A 19,095-nucleotide genomic window follows, 5' to 3' on the forward strand; every position below is an offset into this window, starting at 1 on the left:
TTACTTTACTGTTATTTTGCAAATTTGTTATTTTTGCAAACTTGCATTCTTCGCAATTGAAAGTTTTACAAATTGTTAGATATACTTTTGCTAATTGTTATTTTTTGCGAAACTGCTTTGTTGTGTATCATTATTTCTGCTAATTGTTGTTTTGCTAATTTTATTTTTGCGAATTTGCATTTCTCGAATTGATATTTTTATGAATTTGTTACTGTTGCTATTTGTAATTTTGTGAATTTTGAAATTTTATGAAAATTTGTAGTTCACAACAAAACAATAAAACACTTTTAACCGTTTTTTTGAAATTTTAAATTTTTGTTATATTTTTTGCATTTTTTGCAACAAAATATTACAAAATTTAAAAAAAATTAATAACTCAAAAGCCGTTTACAATAAATTAATGAAACTTACACTATTTACACAAAATTGTTTACACTCTTTTAATACAAAATATTTGCATGATTGTAAATTTAAAAATTCCGTATTTTTAATAACAATTTTATAAACAATTTTAATTATTTATGTGTTCGACCGCTCTTGTTGCAATGAAACTCATAGGAAGTATACTCAGTAGTCTCTTTTTGAAACCCCCCAAAAAAAATTTTGGTATTCATAAAAGTTTTAACATTTTAGAAAATCAATGAAATTTTTTTAACACAGTTGAGCTGGTCTGGCATAGTCATTTTGGGAATTTTAATTTTTACGAATTTTCAGTTTTTTATTTCGCTTAATGTTATTTTTTGCAAAAAATTACAAAGCGGTCAAATGACATTTGAGCAAAAATGTATTAAATATTTAATTAATATTTTTTACATAATAGCATATGCAAAAAAAAATAGCAAATCTCTATAAATATTTTAATTTCTGCTTGTATTTTGATAGGTACTTACAAAAATTATAATATTTTACATAAACTTACGTTTTTCAAAGTTGCAGTTTATATAGACAGGTCGAAAAATATTTCTCACGTCGATTCGGTACACGGAGAAAATTTATTCCTGAAATTTTACTGAATTTAGTTCGGTAAAACGTAAGATAAAATCTTCGGTAAAACTGACGAGTTGCAATTTATTGAATAGTTCGGTAAAACGTAAGATAAAGTCTTCGGTAAAACTGACGAGTTGCAATTTACTGAAAGTTCGGTAAAACTTGAAGAACAAAAATAAAAAATAATGTTACTTTAGTAGACCTATATGTGACTGTCCACGAGAAAACAAGGCTTAGCTCCCAAACGTGAATTTCACAGGGCGAGCGATTGAAGTACTACGATTGAAGTTAACTACGCTTGACATACCCATCTTTAAAACGATATATTGTCGAAAGTAATTGATATTTTTAACTTCTGACTTTTGCATTTGAAAAAGCAACATAAAATCTGTCGATTACCATAAAAAACTCAAATTGATTTTTTCGACTTAAGCCGTGTTTTATCGTGGAGAGTCAACGATTGAGATTAACTACGCTTAACATACCCATCTTTAAAACGATATATTGTCGAAAGTAATTGATATTTTTAACTTTTGACTTTTGCATTTGAAAAAGCAACATAAAATCTGTCGATTACCATAAAAAAATCAAAATTGATTTTTTGGACCTAAGCCTTGTTTTCTCGTGGACAGTCACATATTAATACTGCCGTAACTCTCAATTTACCTACTTTAATCACTACCTAAACCCCCTACAATTGTTTACGAACAAATACTAATTGATACACCAGCCTACAGTACATTCTAAACGCATACACTAATACACACATCGCACGCTTTACATTAATGCTTCAGAAAGTTTCAACTGTCCTTATATATTAATCTCAATTTTATTTCACCGCTTGTGAGAAAGATTCAAATTAATAAACTATCGTTGTACAAAATTAAAAATTATTTATATTAATGAATTATTTCTAACTATATTCAAGGTCAATTTATGAAATATTTTTAAATTATGTTTTTATTATTATAAAGAAAAATGTTTAAATTTGTATTTAATGGAATAAAACAATAATTTATGAAAATCCTTATTATTCTCAGATTTTTGTGTTTAAAATTAAAAATATACATATTAAAAGTGCAAGTTGGAAATTATTAAATTAATTAATAGAAAATTAATCTTTCTGAAATATTAAATAATAATTGTGAGGTATTACAAAGCGAAAAGGAAATAAGCAAGTGAGCAAATAAGGAATAAAGTAAACAAGAAGGAAATAAGCAAGTAAGAAAGTAAGCAAATAAGAAAGTAAGTAATCCAGAAGGAAATGAGCAAGTAAGCAAGGAGGAAATAAGCAAGTAAGCAAAGTGAGCAAGAAGGAAATAAGAAAGTAAGCAAGCAAGCATATAAGGAAGTAAGTAAGCAAAAAGGAAACAAGCAAGTAAGCAAGAAGGAAATTAGGAAGTAAGCGAATAAGTAGGTAAGCAAGTAAGCGAAGTAAGCAAGAAAGAAATAAGTAAGTATGCAAATCAGAAAGTAAGCTAGTAAGCAAGCAAGTTATTTCCTTTTTGCTTACTTGCTTACCTACTTATTTACTTACATACTTACTTATATGTTTAATTGCTTACTTATTTATTTCCTTTTTGCTTACTTACTTATGTTTACTTGCTTACTTACTTACTTATGTTTACTTGCTTACTTACTTACTATTATTCATATTTAATTAAAATGAATAAATTATATGTTTAAAAAATAAGTATGTTATTGCCATTTTATATTTTCTTTTTACATGATTTAAAAGCATTTATTACATATTTGTCAATTAATAAGTGTTTAAAATAATTAATTAATGGAATTTTAATTTAAATAATAATAAAATGATTATTAATTAAGTCTAAATAAGTTGGAAAAATCAACTATTAGTGTGAAAGTCTTTCATTTGACTGCGGGACACTTGAAATAAAGTATTTAAATCCAGAAAACTAAAACTTTAGGCAAGTCAAGGAAGTTTTACCGAACTATTCCTGAAAACTAACACTTTAAGCAAGTCAAGAAAGTTTTACCGAACTATTCCTGAAACGTTAGTGCCCATCAAGGAGGTATTTATTTAATTTACAGTAAACGTTCAGTTTTAATTTTTTTTTAACTTTTACAGTACTAGTTCTTAAGGAATAAAGATATCACATTAGATTTTAAATATTGTTACCAAAAAAATAATATAAAAATTATTAAAAATTACGATTATGCTACTATATCCCAACTTTATTGAAAAATTCGGTAAAATGTAAGGAACAAATTTTCTCCGTGTAGCCGCGGTTGTTAAGCGTATTTAGATAGATAGGTCATAGGTACGGGGTTAGATTCCCATAGGGTTCAAGTTTTAATTTAATTCTTCCAGTTTAATTAAAATGTTTGTATGTTTGGAGTGTGCTAAGAATATAAAGTTATTAATGGTCATAAGAATTTTTTATTATTTTTTCCACAAATATTTTTTTTCAAAACTATCTGTTCAATTGTAACCACCTTGGATTTCCAATTGTGAATCGATATCCAAGTTGAAACAAGTTCATGTTGTACAATGTAACCTATTTGGAATTTCCGGTTGACTGTAATGTTCAAACTGAGACCAGTTCATTTTGAACTTGACATTCCAAATTCAAACCAGCTGAAAATACTTATCTACTGGTTTGAAATTGGAACTAACGTGACAATAACCAACTTAAAGCAAGTAGGCTCCTGATTCTACCCGGTTCTACTGGTTCTTTAATGTAGGGACGCCCCTTTAGAGTGCGCAGTTGATCCAAATTTGAATTGCGATACACAACCTCCAAATGAACAGCAGTGTGCCTTCTTTTCTCTCAGTGTAGGACTAAAGTTTGAATAGAATTTTAACCTGATCTCAGATATTCCGAAATTTAACCTGGGTCACTTGACGTGGAACCCGTCATATATACATAGCAGTAATTATTATAATACAATATTTTATTTAAATTTTATCATGCTTTATTACTTAATATTCATAAAATATGTGACCTGGTCTAGGAAAAAGGGGCATACGTGCGAAAACAAGTTTTCAAGAAAACAGCAGTTAAAGTCTCCCTTCGAGTTTGTCTTATCGAGAGTTGACTGTATGTACATATATATTACTCGGGGGTTTTTGGGGTTGTCGATTACAAATCTATAGTGTCACGTGTCAGATTTTAAAAATTCAATGTGGCGTATCCCATCCCACAAAGCACAGTATTTTTCTGCAAGTTTGCTGCAAGCAGAGATGCCATTGGGCGGAGGAATTTCATCCCCACTCTTGCACCATTTTACATTTAAGTCAATGTAAAACGGCGCAAGAGTGGGGATGAAATTCCTCCACCTAATGGCATCTCTGGCTGCAAGTTTTTCATGCAAAGTTCGCAAGTTCGCATCCAAGTTTGCAGCAAACTTGCATACAAATAAAAATGTCACCCTCTTGGCAAGTTTGCAATGAAAACTTGAGGAAAATTTGCAGCAAACTTTCTAAAATACCTAAAAAATTAAAAAAAATTTTTTTTTTCAAATTGCATATATTTTGATGAACGATACCTTCTCTGTGGGGAAGGTGAATAAAATATAGTGCGCAGCTCTAGATGTCATAGTAAACTACTGCGCATACATTTAAGTTTTGGCTATTTAAACAAGTTTGCTGCAAACTTGCAATGCAAACTTGCGAAATTTGCATGGAAAACATGCAGCAAACTTGCAGAAAATGTCTGTGCTTTGTGGGATATGTCGGACAAAATTTAAATTTTATTTAATTCGATTGAAATTCATTACTCGGGGGTAATGAACTTCAAGCTTATAAGTGGAATTTTTTTAAAAATATGTCCGCCATATTGGATCCGCCATTTTGAATTTTTTAAATTTGACTTCCGATTCGTAAACCGCGACCTCAAAAACCACCGTGTATCAAGTTAACAAAATAACAACTAACGAAAAAGTAACGAACACAAACTGGTCAGTCTTCCTCACAAACAATGTGAGGAACATGTTTCAAAAACATTTGAAAAAATGGGGTTGAAATCCCCAAAAGTGCGTTTTTTGCAGTCTTTGAAAAAAAATTGTGCTAAAACTTCATATGTCAGAAACTTTGCTCCTATCAGAAATTAAAGCTTGATGTATGCCCTTTTAAATGAGCCATAAGGGCCAGGGGCGTAGCGGGGGGTGGGGGGTCACCCCCCCCCCGAAATTTTAGAAAACATATATGTTAAAGCCTAATTTTCTAATTTTACTCTTAGTACACCTCTTATCAAATTCCATACCCCCCCAAAACCTATTTTTGGCTACGCCCCTGATAAGGGGTGTTTTAAAAAACTAACAAAAAACACCGATTTTGTTGAGTTATAAAAATAACAAACAATATTTGACACTTATTTTTTAAATATGCCTGTTTTTAGTTTTAAGGGTAGAAAACGCCCTATTAAGGTTTAAGAGACGTAATCAGTATCACAGACAGAATATGTTAGATGTTCACAAGACCTGTCACTCGGGGGTTTTAGGGGGCGCTGATTTTAAATATAATGTCCAATTTTAAAATTTAATATGGCGGATCTAACATACCTAAAGGGTTGGTGCAATAAATTTCGCTTAAGGCTCATTTAAAAGGGCATACATTAAGCTTTTATTTTTGATAAGAGCGAAGTTTTGGGGGGCTTTAACCCCATTTCTTTTGAAAACCTAACGTGATGTAACATTTTTTACTACAAATTCGTGTTCAGCACAAAAGTTGACTTCGGAAACACTTGGTCACATTTAATCCACAAAACCGTTACAGGGCTGTGTAATATTATAATATATATGTATAGCGTCACCTGACCTTCACTTTTAGTATTAAGTTTTAGAAAAAATTCAAATCCATATTATAATGTTTTTACTATCATTTGTAAATAATATAATTGTGTGTCTGAAGAAGTACAAAATTTTTGCAACTTGTAACAAAAAAAGGCGTCAACAATGTTTTTTCATAATCATATTATTAGAATTTTTCTAACTGTAGGGGAGACTGGGGCGAAAAGTTAAATTTTGCATAAATGATTTTTTTTAGACAATATAATTCGCTTAGATACAAATATTTATATATCTATATTGTAGGGCAACTTGTCCCCTTCAACTTTCAATAAAAAATTTTCTGATATTTTCGCATAAAATACATGTTTTGTCCTTTTTTGAAAATTTTGTTTTTTTAACTTTTCGCCCCATGCTGGGGCTAAATGTTAAATTCTATTTTTAGTTTTCTGATAGGTGTTAAGTAGTAGATAAGTTCAAGTATACGTAAACAAGTAATTTAGTTAATAAAAGATCTGTGTTTATTCAACAAAAGCTTTAGAACAGTTATAAAGTTAAAAAATAAAATTAAAAAAAAAAAAAAAATTTGGTTTATTTCACGTAAACGGTCTTGTTTTTTGACAGAGTACTTGCCTAATGTCAAATAAATCATTTTTAAATAAATAAACCCAAAAAAACGAAAAATAAAAAAAAAATTTTAACAACATGTAAAAATACATTTAACTTTTCGCCCCAGGGTGCGTTTTTGGCTTTAACAACAAATATAAAAAATCTCACTAAAGATATTTAGCAAATACCTTTAGGTATCTCTTCAGGGGACCCACATAATGAAGTAAAAAAATCGCGGTGAGAATAAAAGCAAAAAATATACTTAAAAGTTGATATTTTCTTTTACGAAAAAATTTTCAAATGTAGGGTGAAAAAAAATTTAAATATGGACACCACAAAAATGAACAGAACACCCTTCTATAATTAAAATTGCAATGCTCTAACTATTTCCGTTCGAAAGATAATGAATTTTAACTGTTTTCACAATTTAACTTTTCGCCCCAGTCTCCCCTACTTCGATTATCCCTAAATTCTTGTTTCATTGTACATAACGATAAGCAATAAAAGAATTATTTTTACTAAAAGTTTCTCCGTGTGAAAAGATCTCAAGAAGAACTAGAATATGTTCTTTTAGCATAAAATGTGTCTATCTTGCATATAGCAATTTTTCTTTATCTATTATGATCAATGTCTTATGACTATCTACTTTTCACTGTGTAAAGAGTGTCTTAAATTCTACCCGAATCATCAAAAAAAGTGGAAAATGATTATTTGACAACTAAGTCTCCTTTTCCTGGACCAGGTCACAGATAGTAAATTTCCAGTTTCAGAAAGAAAATAAGAAAAAAAATACTAAATTTAAAGAAAAAATATTTTTATTAAGAGTATTAATTTATTTTTCACTGACAATAGTGTTAAAAAAATAAATAAAATAAAAAATGTTGAAACGTTTTCATTCGTATAATAGTAAAACTCTCTGTTTTCTTTTCATTTTCATAAATCGAATTGAAGATTTTTTTCTGCATCTACTGGAAACGAAATACACGAAAAAATTTTTAGCATATAAAATTCAATTGAACATTAATGTATTCTAAAAGACTTACAGACAAAATTAGATAGACCTAATTATTTTTCCTCTGCCATTCTTTAGATTAGTTTGCTACATAACATACGTACGTATGTTATTTGTTGAAAAATTGCTTAAAAATATATTTGGGGCCAGTTTCACCAACCCCGATTGAAAATTAATCAATGATTACCCGACCAACAGTGAGCGTTTCAATTGACTTTAATCACTGATTAACTTTTAATTACAGTTGGTGAAATATACCCTCAAACTGTTCCCTTAATATAATTACAATTCTCTAAAATTATTTTTTTTTGAATTCTAAACATAAATTGTATGTCACGTATTTTGAAATTAATAATATCGGAAACAAAGAGAAATAATATAAAAGACAAAATAATTTTGAAAAAAATTCAGGGTGTCCAGCAAGTATTGAGAAAAAAATTCCCTGACTTTTCACTAAACTTACTTCTGATTTTTTGGGACAAAAATATGGTTACAAACATATTTAACAAGAAATTAATATCAAATGAGAGTAACAAATAGTAATAGAAACCATTTTAGTCTTGTTAAATTACAAAATTTTTTAATTCACAAAAAATTATAAAAATTTCCCTGACTTTCCTGACCGGTGAACACCCTGAAAATTATAAACTTATAAACAAAAGAATCTACTTTTTCGAATTATTTTGTTGTGTCTAGATATGAAATTGAATATTTAAGGGGATTCTCACCAAAAGGACAAATTACTTGTGCTAGGTGTCAGATGGTGTTTTTGTTGAAACATAATAAGATAAATAAATTTAAATAATTAATAATTCTGTCAGCTATGCGATATGATTTAACAGTTTATTTAGTCAATTTTGAATAGTATGGCTAGTAGAATTTTTAATAATTTAAAATACATATTTTATTAATTTTCAACAAAATACCGTGAACGATTGATTTGTCCTTTTACATAGAATCGCCCTTCAGACAGTTTAAACAATTCACGTATAAAAAACGAAAGCTGCTTTTTCAAAAACTAACAAACTCTGAAAAAAGCTTCCCAAATTTTAATCAAACCTAAAATCTCACATTGCATATCACTAAAATTAATATTTACATGTGACGCGATCTGAAGAAAGGGACCTTAGAAGCAAAAAATTATAGGTTATGTTTGCAATTTTTTAAATGAAAATACAAAAAAAGGATCAACTGTCAATATAAATCATTGATGTTTAAGTCTTCATTAAAACTAAAATATTTAATAAACACTGATTTTAATTCGAAATAAGTAAAAAGAAACTTTCAAACAAGAAAAAAGTAACTCTAACCCAACCTTAAAATGATTTGCTTCTAAGGTCCCTTTCTTCAGATCGCATCACACATTTACTTACACAAAAATGTAAGTTCATTAAAAGAAAGAAAATAAATGTTTGAAATATGTCAATAATGTAAACTTACTAAAATAAAAAAAATTTGCCTTACCTCTTTGAACATTTAATGTGAATAATGAGCAGCGCCAAGCCCATAACCAAGCAAATACAACCTACGACTATGTAAGCGATACCAAGGAAGGGATTTTTACCCCCTAACAGAGAGGTAGTGCTCAAAATCATTCTCTTCGATCCCTCAAAAGCGTACACTGAAAATGCTGAAAAATTGTTGGTTATTTAATACGGAAAAGAAAAGTTATATTTTAGTTTTAATTATTAATAATTGAAGCAAACTTACAATATTTGACTATCAACGTATAATTGCCTTCAACTAAACCATCTCTAAATCCAGCCTTAGAATGGTCAATTCGACGATACAGTTTTCTAAATGTCGGCAAAGCGGCAGTTCTCATCCAAACGATAAGATCTTCGTTTTGAAAACCATTATTATCTTCATTTTCAAGATCAAGTTGATAAATGAATTTACTCCAATTTTTTGGTTTAGGATTATCCTTAAAAATCTCGGAAAGATTGCCATCAGGATTACGAAATTTAATTCTTTTATCAGAAGGCCATGCTATGCCGGTCCTCAATAATGGTACAGTTTCATTATCCTTTTTGCGAAGTAACGAAAGTTCATCGCTGAAGAGGGAATTGGCAATTGCACCACAAGGGACAATCGGCTTTGTATTCGATCCTTCGTAAGCAAATGGAATGCAATCAGTTGAAACTACGTCACTTACTTCGCCGAGCAGTTGATTGTCGTCACGAGATTTCACATATCGGCGATGATTTTGATAGAAATTCGTAAGGCCATAATACATATAAACATTACCAAAAAAGGCTGTTGGCAATTCAATGTTTATTTCGCAAAAACATTCAAGCGTTGGATCTTTCTGTATTACTTTCGTGCACATTTCACCGAAATCACGCAGCGTATTATTCGAAACGCAATATGTGTAGTCAGTCGTGTGCTCTCTAACTTCGTCGGAAAAGTACAACAATCCAATGCCAACGGGAATGAAAGCGATTCCTATTACGAAGAAAGTCGGCAATACTGTTCCTGCAGTAAGAATTGGCTGCCATGCTGGTAATCGTTGCTGTTTAAAAGCACTATCTGAAATTTTTAAAAATAATGTGTTTCTAGCTTCAGCAAAACGGCAAAAGTTCCTAATTAGAAGGTCTTGTTTTATTTCACACAGAAATTACGACACTTTTTTAGGTAGCAAGATAACGTCAAGGTCAGAAATAGATTAAATCAATAAGATAAAACCTTCAAGTTTTTTCAACTATTTCAATAGTATTATTAAATATTTAAATGTCATCCAAATGAATAGATTTTTCATGAAAATGCTAAGAAAAGGCCTTCTAAATTTACATTCAATACAAAAAACCAAAATTGAAAATGGTTGTCAATAAATTTCTAGCATGAAAAGTGACTTACCAGCAGGTTTCTTCGTTTTTGACGGAGAACTATTAATGTCGTTAGTACTTGTTGACATTTTCGTAGAGAATAAAATACACAATAATATCAGTCAATAATCAGTATATAATGCAGGCCTCCATATTTTTCACAAATTCACCTTCTATAAGATTATTAGATGTTGACAATTTGTAATTGTCTTTGATTGTCTTTCAAGACACTTGAACTTATGATGAGTTAATCGCAGAGCAGAGGCAGAATATGTGAATCAGCCTAACCTTAAAATTCCCTCTGTCTATTGATATAATCACGAAGTAGTATAAGGAGACTTGACGGGCTGAAAAACATGGCCCCAAAACAAGGCGAAGCCTATCTCAAGTTTTCCGGTGTCCGACTGTTCAGCGCGACCTCCTCGGGAAAATTTACAACTAAGTGGTATATGTGGTTCGCCTGCTACCAATTTCAAATTAAAGAGCGCCCGTTAGAAATGTCAAAGATTGACTTTATTTATTCCAATTTTATAAACGAAATAAATTCTTTGTTTCTTGTCATATGATACCACTTATCAGAAGGTAATTGTGATTTATTAAATTTGATCTTACACTCTTCAAATGTAAGTTTTTCCATCGAATATTCCATGATTCTTTGTTTTTCTTTTTAATAATTAATAATATCTAAAAACAAAAATTATTTATGTATTTTCGTGTCTGTGAAAATCAATTACATAAATATAACCTAAAACAATAAACGTAAATATACAGTCAAAAAAACATGATCTCTTTAAAAAATAATGCTGAATATTATTTGTAAAGAAAGTAAGCTTTCATACGTACTGTCAAATAGTCTTATTTTGCTCCCATAATTAAATAATAAGTAATTATTTAAATTATTATTTATGTCATTCAAATGTAAACACTTCACAGTGCTTTAAAAGCAGACGTCACTATTTAGTTGTAAATTTTCCCGAAGAGGTCGCGCGGAACAGTCGAACACCGGAAAACTTGAGATAGGCTTCGCCTTGTTTTGGGGCCATGTTTTTTTGAACTATAAGGCCAACGCAGAATAGATCTGTAACCGGAACCGCAATCGTAACCGTAAGCGTAAGAATGAGTTAGAGAAGGATAAACAATATACCTATCCTTCTTTAACTCATTCTTGTGGTTACGCTTACGATTGCGGTTCCGGTTACAGATCTATTCTGCGTTGGCCTTTACATGGGCGTTAAAGGTACCGTCCCATGACGGCGTTAAAGCGTCGGCGTAAAGCAGAAATCGTGCGATAGAAAGAGATGAACAGATATCACGTTCTCACTCTCTCACATGGTTTACGCTAGGCCTAGTTTACGCTTCACGCCGACGCTTTCACGCCATCATGGGACGGTACCTTAAAGGTGCCGTCCCATGTCGGCGTAAAAACGTCAAAGCGTCGGCGTCAAAACGTAAATGCATGAGAGTGAAAGAAACAACCTTATATCTTTATCACGTTCACTCTCATACTTTAAGGCTGGAGTCCCATGGTAGCGTTTTGCGTTGCGTTTTGTAACTAGGCAATGAGTGCAAATAGAGCAAACCTATATCTGTATCTCTCTCACACTCATGGCCTAGTTACAAAACGCAACGCAAAACGCTGTCATGGGACTCCAGCCTAACGCCGACGCTTCGACGTTTTTACGCCGACATGGGACGGCACCTTAAAGGCGCTCTCACAGCTAGTAGGCAGCATACAAATTTGAATTTACTGTCTCTTTCACTCTAATTGATTTTCTCTCTTACTCCAATTACTGCCTGCGCAGGCAGGCAGAGCTGTGAGAGCTCCATAAGTCTCCTTATACTACTTCGTGGATATAATTATATTCTCTATTATACTCATATACTATATTATACACTCAAAACTGTAGCGCTGCTATCGTTTTGTTATTATAGTATAGTAAATGTATATATAGTTCAAACTAAACGGGATAAAATGCAGGTGAAAAGGCTGATCAAAACTTAAAAAATAATAATATATTCAATAAAAAGCTGCAAGTCTTACAAAACTCTTTGCAAATATTCCTTTATTTCAAGTTATTTCCATACAGTGATTATGAATCGACTAAACCTAGGTATATTTTGTGTATATTGTTGTATAAAATAAAACTGCATGATCATAAATTACTGACAACCAAACATTATTATAACGGAGTGTCTATTCGGCCAGTTAACTGTCAAAATAAGGTGGTTTAAATATTCTGCCAGTGAACTGGCAGAATAAGTTAGTTTTCTTATTTATCCAGTGTATCTAAAAAAATATACAATTAATATCTAAATCAGGCCAAATAAAAAAGGGACTCTATTTGGCCAGTCAAAATAAACAGTTTTTAATATCCCAGTAAGAAACGAAAAATTGAAAAGTATTAAAAAGATTCTATTCTTTTGAATGCCATTTCTGTCCAATACTTTTCTATCCAGTGTGAGAGCAATATAAATAGTAACGATATCAATCCTCTTGAATACCCAGTAAGAAAGCAAAGATTAAGAAGCATTAAAAAAATTCTATTCTTTTGAATACCATTTCTGCCCTATATGCTTCTGAATTCCGCGACAGTAGTATAATAATATAATACTAATATTGTTGACATATAGAATGTTCAATTACTTTTAAATAACTGCACTCATGAATTTATTTGCTATTTTAAAAAGGAATAATTATTAAATTATCAGTTAAGAGGGTTAAAAGTGTTTAAAGGTCTCTGAAATTTTTAGGTTATGATTTATTGTCTAACAGAATAACGGCCCTGACTCGTTTAAATGACGTTAAATTGGTAAACAATCAATTTTTCAGCAAGTTTTTCTTTGAACACAAACACTTTTTACAAAATCTGCCACTGTATGTATCATATAAATTACAAAAATCCAGAAGATTGCTTGAATGCATGCAGAAACGCCGTTCCAATGAAAAATTGAAAAGTGATATAATGACAGGCTGTAATAATTTCGGATGGGATTGGAAAGCATTCAGAAAAAAATTTTTTCTACCACACGCACCGAAAGTACACCATTTCCTACGTGTCAAGCGGGAGAAAAGTGTATGATTCCCTGCGAGCGGGAGGGAATGTACATTCCCTCCCGGCTAGTGACGTCACCGGGAGGGAATGTAACATTCCCTCCCTGTGAGGGAGGAAAAGTAACTTGCTTTCTCGGTAATATTATCAAAGTATGACCATTGATGAATCAGTTACGTGAGTTACGTCAGCTAAGTGACTTACGTAACTTACGCGAGTTACGCAAATGGTGTAGTTACGTAACTTACGTAAATGGTGTAGTTATGTTAGTCTTTCGAGTTACAAATAATAAATGATTTACGTAAGTTACGTAACTTACGTTACTTACGCTACTTGCGTAAACCTACGCTCTTTGGGTTAGTTTAGTTATTTTAAGCTTTTCACAAACTTTCAGTTACCACAGTTGTAACTGTACCGCCCCCAGCTACAACTATACATTCAAAAGTAACAATCAAACTGCCGCGTTTGTACTTTCGGTATACGTGTGTTAGAAAAAATAGTATGTGCAACTCGGGAGGAAAATTGATTTCCACTCGTGTTTTACAGTTCTCGGCTTCGCTCGCAAGCACTCGCCTTCGGCTCGTTTGCTCGCTACGCCTCGAACTGCAAACTACACTCGTCGGAAATCATCCATTTCCCTCCCTTGATGCACAATCTACTATTGTCTTTGTTAAAAATTACAAAAAGAATTGAATAGCATTCATTTTTAGACGAAACGTGGTCCTATCATGGTATAGAAAAGTATTGGATAGAAATGGCATTCAAAAGTATTGGATAATTTCTACTACACCATACAGAGTTTGAATTATTTCAATCCTTTTCAATTTTTCGTTTCTTACTGGGATTCCAATATACGGGCAAGCTGACATTTTGATAAATGAAAAAAACAACTAAATAGGTATATGAAGTTAGAGACAATTTAACAAAAAGGGTGCAAAAGGTGAAAAAGTAAAATCAGGGAAATGACATCATGAGAAAACAAATTTTTTTGGTGGGTAAATTAAGAAAATTGAGCCATTTTTCGATTTATTTTCAAAAATTTCGACTTTTCTTCCAAATATTGCAACAAAATACCTCATCTTTTAGTATAAAATGCAAATTATTTTCATTTTATAGTGCGAAAAAAAACTATAACAAATTTTTCAAAAATTATTCTTGAATCATTTTTTAAAATAATTCAAATTTTGTAAAATTTAATTGAAAACAATTATTTCTTTCAAATATTTTGTTACAATTTTTGAAAATTAACTTTTGAAGAATTTTCATTGTAAATTTTGAAAATAATTGAATTATCATAAATTTAATGAAAATTCTTTAAATGTAAATTTAAAAATGAAAATTAATGAAAAATAGCTTCTAATTTTTTAAAATTCAATATTTTCAATTAGGTACATATTTCTGAAAATTCAGATAATATAATAATAATAATAATAATAATAATAATACAAAAAGTAATAACATTTTAGAATCATTTTTAACATTTTGGAGAAAAAAATCATGTTCAAAATTTTTAATTAAAATTCCATAAGAAATTAATTATTTTTTTTTAAATTATACAAAAATTCTTTTAAGAAATTCAATTATTTTCGAAAAATTACATTAAAATATTATTAAAAACTAATTCTTCGAATTGTTTTATCATAATTTTTTAAGAATCAATTATTTTCGAACAAAATAAATAAAAATTGATAAAAATTTACTGTTTTAGATTTTGTTTAAATTTCTGAGAAATAATATTTAAATTATAGCTTTTCAATAGGCCAAAAAATACCTAATATATTGTCAGGGTGGTCACAAGTTTCAGGTTATCAATTTTTCTGACAATTTACTGGCATTAAAATTATATTCCCTGACAAATTTTTTTTTTACAGGAAAATATAAAAGTTTACGGAAAATGAGTAAAATGTATGAATTTTAATAATTTCCAAAAATAACAATTATAACCCTTTCTGAATTCAATTATTTTCTATAATTAACTACCAAACTTCATCTCTACATCAATTATTTTAAATAATTTTTCGAAAGTTCTATTAGAATTCAATTATTCAAATACAAAAAGTAAATTTTTTATAATAATTGTAATTGTCCATGTTTTTTTCTTAAGTTATTAAGGTATAATATTTTCTAAAAATTATAACAAAGAAATTCTTACAATTAATTTTTTTTAAATATTTTAAAATAATTTTTGAAAGATAATAGTTTTTTAATTATATACAATTGAAACATTTCCAAACAATTGAAATTTTGTAAAATCTTCTAAAAATAATTGAAGTTTTGAAAAAAGTATCTAAATAAAAATAATCGAAATTTTGAAGAATTTTATTTATAAATATGACCATTATAACTTTACCGATTTAGGAAGAAATTATAAGAAAACTTCGTGAGACACAAATTTTAGGAAATGTGTGCAGAATAAAAACAAATTGCTTTTTTTCCATCAAATGTGCATCAAGAACTTCTTCTATACTAACAACAAAAATAACAAAAAGCATAAGGTACTCCTACTTTATACAAAAATTTTTAACGAAATGTCTATCTTGGGGCATATATTTATTATTTTTATAATATTAATTATAATATAAATTTTAACAAAAATTTCTTAATAAGTTTAGTTCATGTCACACTTAAAGCAGAACCAATTTACCCGTTTTGGAATTTTTTTAAAAATTTGTAGAAGATTGGTTAAAATGTTAAATAATAAACAAACAAACATCCAACATATATTTATACCTGATGGGCGCTTTATTAATACAATGGCCAAATAGTAAAACCATCTTATTTTGCCAGTGCACTGGCAGAATTATTTAGTCATCTTATTTTGCCAGCTTTGCCCTTATTTCTAGTCACTGGCCAAATAATTAAACCTCCTTATTCTGAGAGTGCCCCCGCAGAATTATTTAATCATCTTATTCTGCCAGCTTTTCCCTTATTTCTAGTCACTGGCCAAATAATTAAACCACCTTATTCTGCCAGTTAACTGGCCGTATAGACATGGTCTTATTATAATTAAAGTAATAAATAAAAATATAGATATTTAATAGTTCTTTAGATTAATAAAGATTTTTTGAATTAAAATTAAAAATATTAATTGATGGTGAAATTCAAACTTTATGCTAATCGCTTAATTTTTTATTGTAGAAATAATATTATTGCAAATTGTTTAAATAAGTTTTGAAAAAATGCAAAATTTGAATTTCTTATTAAAAATAAAAATAGCCATTAATTTTGACATAAGATTCTAGTGGGCGCAAATTTTTTCTTGAACGTTTTGACGGATATGTCCTAAAATTTTGTAGGTGCAATCAGACACAAAAGGATTCACAAAAATATCCAATAAAATTTTTTTTTAATTTTTGAAAAAATCGTTTTTTATATTTTTTGAAATATGTAACTTTTTTCCTTATTTATGTAAAAATTTAAATTAATTCTTGTCAAAATTATATTCCGGGAAAACAAAGTTTATCTTAACAATTTGAAATAATTATTCAACAATAAAGAAGGAAGCGATTTGTAAAAAAAATTTGAAAATAATGATATTCCTATCCTACATCATGAGGAATGAAATGAGGCCATGAAATGAACAGTTTGTTCTAATTTTGAATAAAAACTATCTCTGTTTCAGAAAGAGAAGAAGAAAATTAGGAAATTTTTCATCAGGGCTTAGAAAATTTTGAGAAAATGACTTCCTACGTAATGGGTTTTACCTCCTCAGGAGGAATTCCATTATTTTCGAGAAAAAGAGGCGAAGGAGAAGCTCTTTCATTTTCAAAAATGGCATCCTTCAATGGAGTGCATATGTTTTTGAAATCTCACAATATTGAATTATTAGATAGCAAAACACCGGATACAATATTAAAATGGAAAGAGTTTGAAGAAACTGTCCTTATAATAGTAATGGCCAGTGGAATAACAAGCATAATTTTAAATAAATTCCTCGACGCCGTTTTTAATGCGATGGTTCTCGTTGTTGGAATTGATGACATTAAAAGTCCAAGAAGCATAGAAAGATTAAAAAGAGATTTACGTGCTTGTAACGCAATAATCGATAGATTATTAGAATGTCTTGACACCGGTGATAAAACTTGTATGAAAATTGATTCAGTAGATATGACGAGTTGCAATATTTATTCAGAAAATCATTTACTCCAAGTCTGTCTTGACACTTATATGGAATTACTGGATTCAATGTACGGCTGTGTTTTAATTCACGGTTGTTTGGCAGTTGCCACGGAAAATTGGTGGCATCTTGATGCAATAGAGAGGAAATTATTAATATTGGCAATTACTACTGAAAGTAATTGTATTGTAAAAGATCTTCCGGTATTTCTACCCAATAAGAGTCCAAGCGTTGCCTTTCGACTTGTTTCAGTTTCTCTTGGTAATCACGTTGAAGTTCTGTCACTTTGTGGACCAACACCAACTTTAATTGAAATTGAACGACTTGCAGTACAAACGTGGAAAAGTAATATTGATGTTTTAAAAGATGTTGAGCAAATATTTTCGAGAAATTTCTTCACTGCAATAACACTTGATCCGGGAATACTTGGATTCTTTTTAGCTAAGCATAAAGTGGGTAAATTTATATTGACGAGAAATCCTCAGCAAGCGAAAAATCGTACCAGTGGAAATCAACGATTAGAATCTTTGCGTACATTTTATCATCATGCAGTGGAGATATTTTTAATTGAGGAAAATTTCGATAACGATGAAGAGAAGAAAAAAAATTGCTCATTTATTGAGGGAGGTAAAGAGACTTATTGGTGTTCTGAGCATCACAAATGTCACGCTTTAAAAGAGGGTGACAATATTCTATGTGTCTTATATCCGTCCAATATTCCTGCTCATACAATGAGACTCATTACTCAAAAGACTTTAAAGGCAATTTTAGCAGAAAGACATTTTTGTTGGTGAGATTTTTTTAAAATTCAAATGGACGAAAATTGTCTTAATAATTATTAAAATTTTATTCTTACAATAAAATAATTTTTTGAAAAAATTAATGTTATTTTTTTCTTGGCAAATTTTAAACTCACTTCAGTATTAATTTTCAAGGAAAAGAAAATGAATAACAATTTAAAACTTTTCGTTTTATTTACTACTACATATACTACTAACTGTCGTACTCGTCTTCGACGGGTGTAATATTGAGACTTTAAAAGTTTTGAAATATTACACCCATAACCGAGGGGGTATAAACTCAGGTATAGTCAATGGTACACTCTTATCTTGTAATAATCGTGTAATATCGAGTAATAAGTCGTAATAAGAAGAAATATTTGGTAATTCATGTAATAATAGTGTAATAACGGTAGTCAAAGGTACACTATCTAAACCAGTAATATTATATAACCCCTCGCACCCAGACAGAGAATATACTACACTAAATTTTAAAAGTATTTTACAATTTGGGGAAAACGTGTAACATAGCAAAATTTTGATAGAAAAAATTCTAAACTTTAAAAAACTTATGTGAAATTTAATAAAGTTATATTAAAATTTAATAATATTAATAATAATATTTTGTAAAATGTATTAATTAACATTTTTCCAATCTAAGTCACTAAAATCTATCAGATTTTGATTTTTCTAACAATCAAACTTAAAAAAAATTTTAATTAATTTTCTAGAAACATTTAAAAAACTTTTAAGTTTGCCTTGTTTTATTTAAATGAATATAAATTCTGAAATATGTACTTTACATAAATGTTTTAATGTTCTTTAAATGAAGTTGAAACAGGCTTTAAAATTTAATTTTTAAAGTTAAGTGAGTGCTATAGTAACCGGATGCCAGTTTCAGCATCATATTTTAAAAGTAATTTTAATTTAAATATGTAATAATTAGTAATAATGTGATAATTAT

The 19,095-nt window shown here is 29.6% G+C and overlaps 2 protein-coding genes across 8 annotated transcripts in view; one reads left to right on the forward strand and one right to left on the reverse strand.

Moving 5' to 3' along the window:
- Positions 1-10,473, reverse strand: part of LOC122502418 (cell cycle control protein 50A) — a 30,320-nt gene extending 19,847 nt beyond the window's left edge. Inside the window, exons 1-4 of one of the 4 annotated variants that reach the window (XM_043612457.1) lie at positions 10,217-10,471; positions 9,071-9,889; positions 8,825-8,990; positions 7,392-7,447 (exon numbers count right to left, since the gene is read on the reverse strand). In XM_043612457.1, the coding sequence (XP_043468392.1) occupies positions 7,435-7,447; positions 8,825-8,990; positions 9,071-9,889; positions 10,217-10,274 (1,056 nt within the window). In that variant the 5' untranslated portion in view covers positions 10,275-10,471 and the 3' untranslated portion in view covers positions 7,392-7,434. Of the gene's footprint in view, positions 1-7,166; positions 7,317-7,391; positions 7,448-8,824; positions 8,991-9,070; positions 9,890-10,216 lie in introns of those variants that run through there. The other 3 variants (XM_043612454.1, XM_043612455.1, XM_043612456.1) reach the window with 3 other exon arrangements.
- Positions 10,474-10,651: 178 nt separating this feature from the next.
- On the forward strand, positions 10,652-18,239 carry LOC122502417 (protein fuzzy homolog). 4 transcript variants are annotated; one of them, XM_043612451.1, is made up of 2 exons: positions 10,652-10,767; positions 16,858-18,239. In XM_043612451.1, exon 2 carries the CDS (start codon positions 16,914-16,916, stop codon positions 18,144-18,146), a length of 1,233 nt encoding a protein of 410 aa, XP_043468386.1. In that variant the 5' UTR covers positions 10,652-10,767; positions 16,858-16,913; the 3' UTR covers positions 18,147-18,239. The 4 variants fall into 4 exon arrangements, with proteins under 4 accessions (XP_043468386.1, XP_043468384.1, XP_043468385.1 ...); XM_043612449.1 differs by lacking the exon at positions 10,652-10,767 and adding an exon at positions 12,115-12,296 and having other exon boundaries at positions 16,858-18,236; XM_043612450.1 differs by lacking the exon at positions 10,652-10,767 and adding an exon at positions 13,235-14,226.
- The last annotated feature ends 856 nt before the right edge of the window (positions 18,240-19,095 follow it).

This window comes from Leptopilina heterotoma, unplaced genomic scaffold, assembly GCF_015476425.1.
Source record: "Leptopilina heterotoma isolate Lh14 unplaced genomic scaffold, ASM1547642v1 Lhet_228, whole genome shotgun sequence".
NCBI classification, from domain to species: domain Eukaryota; kingdom Metazoa; phylum Arthropoda; class Insecta; order Hymenoptera; family Figitidae; genus Leptopilina; species Leptopilina heterotoma.

Coding starts and splice junctions, on each gene's coding strand:
- LOC122502417 (XM_043612451.1), top strand. CDS start 16,914: ATGACTTCCTACGTAATGGGTTTTACCTCCTCAGGAGGAATTCCATTA.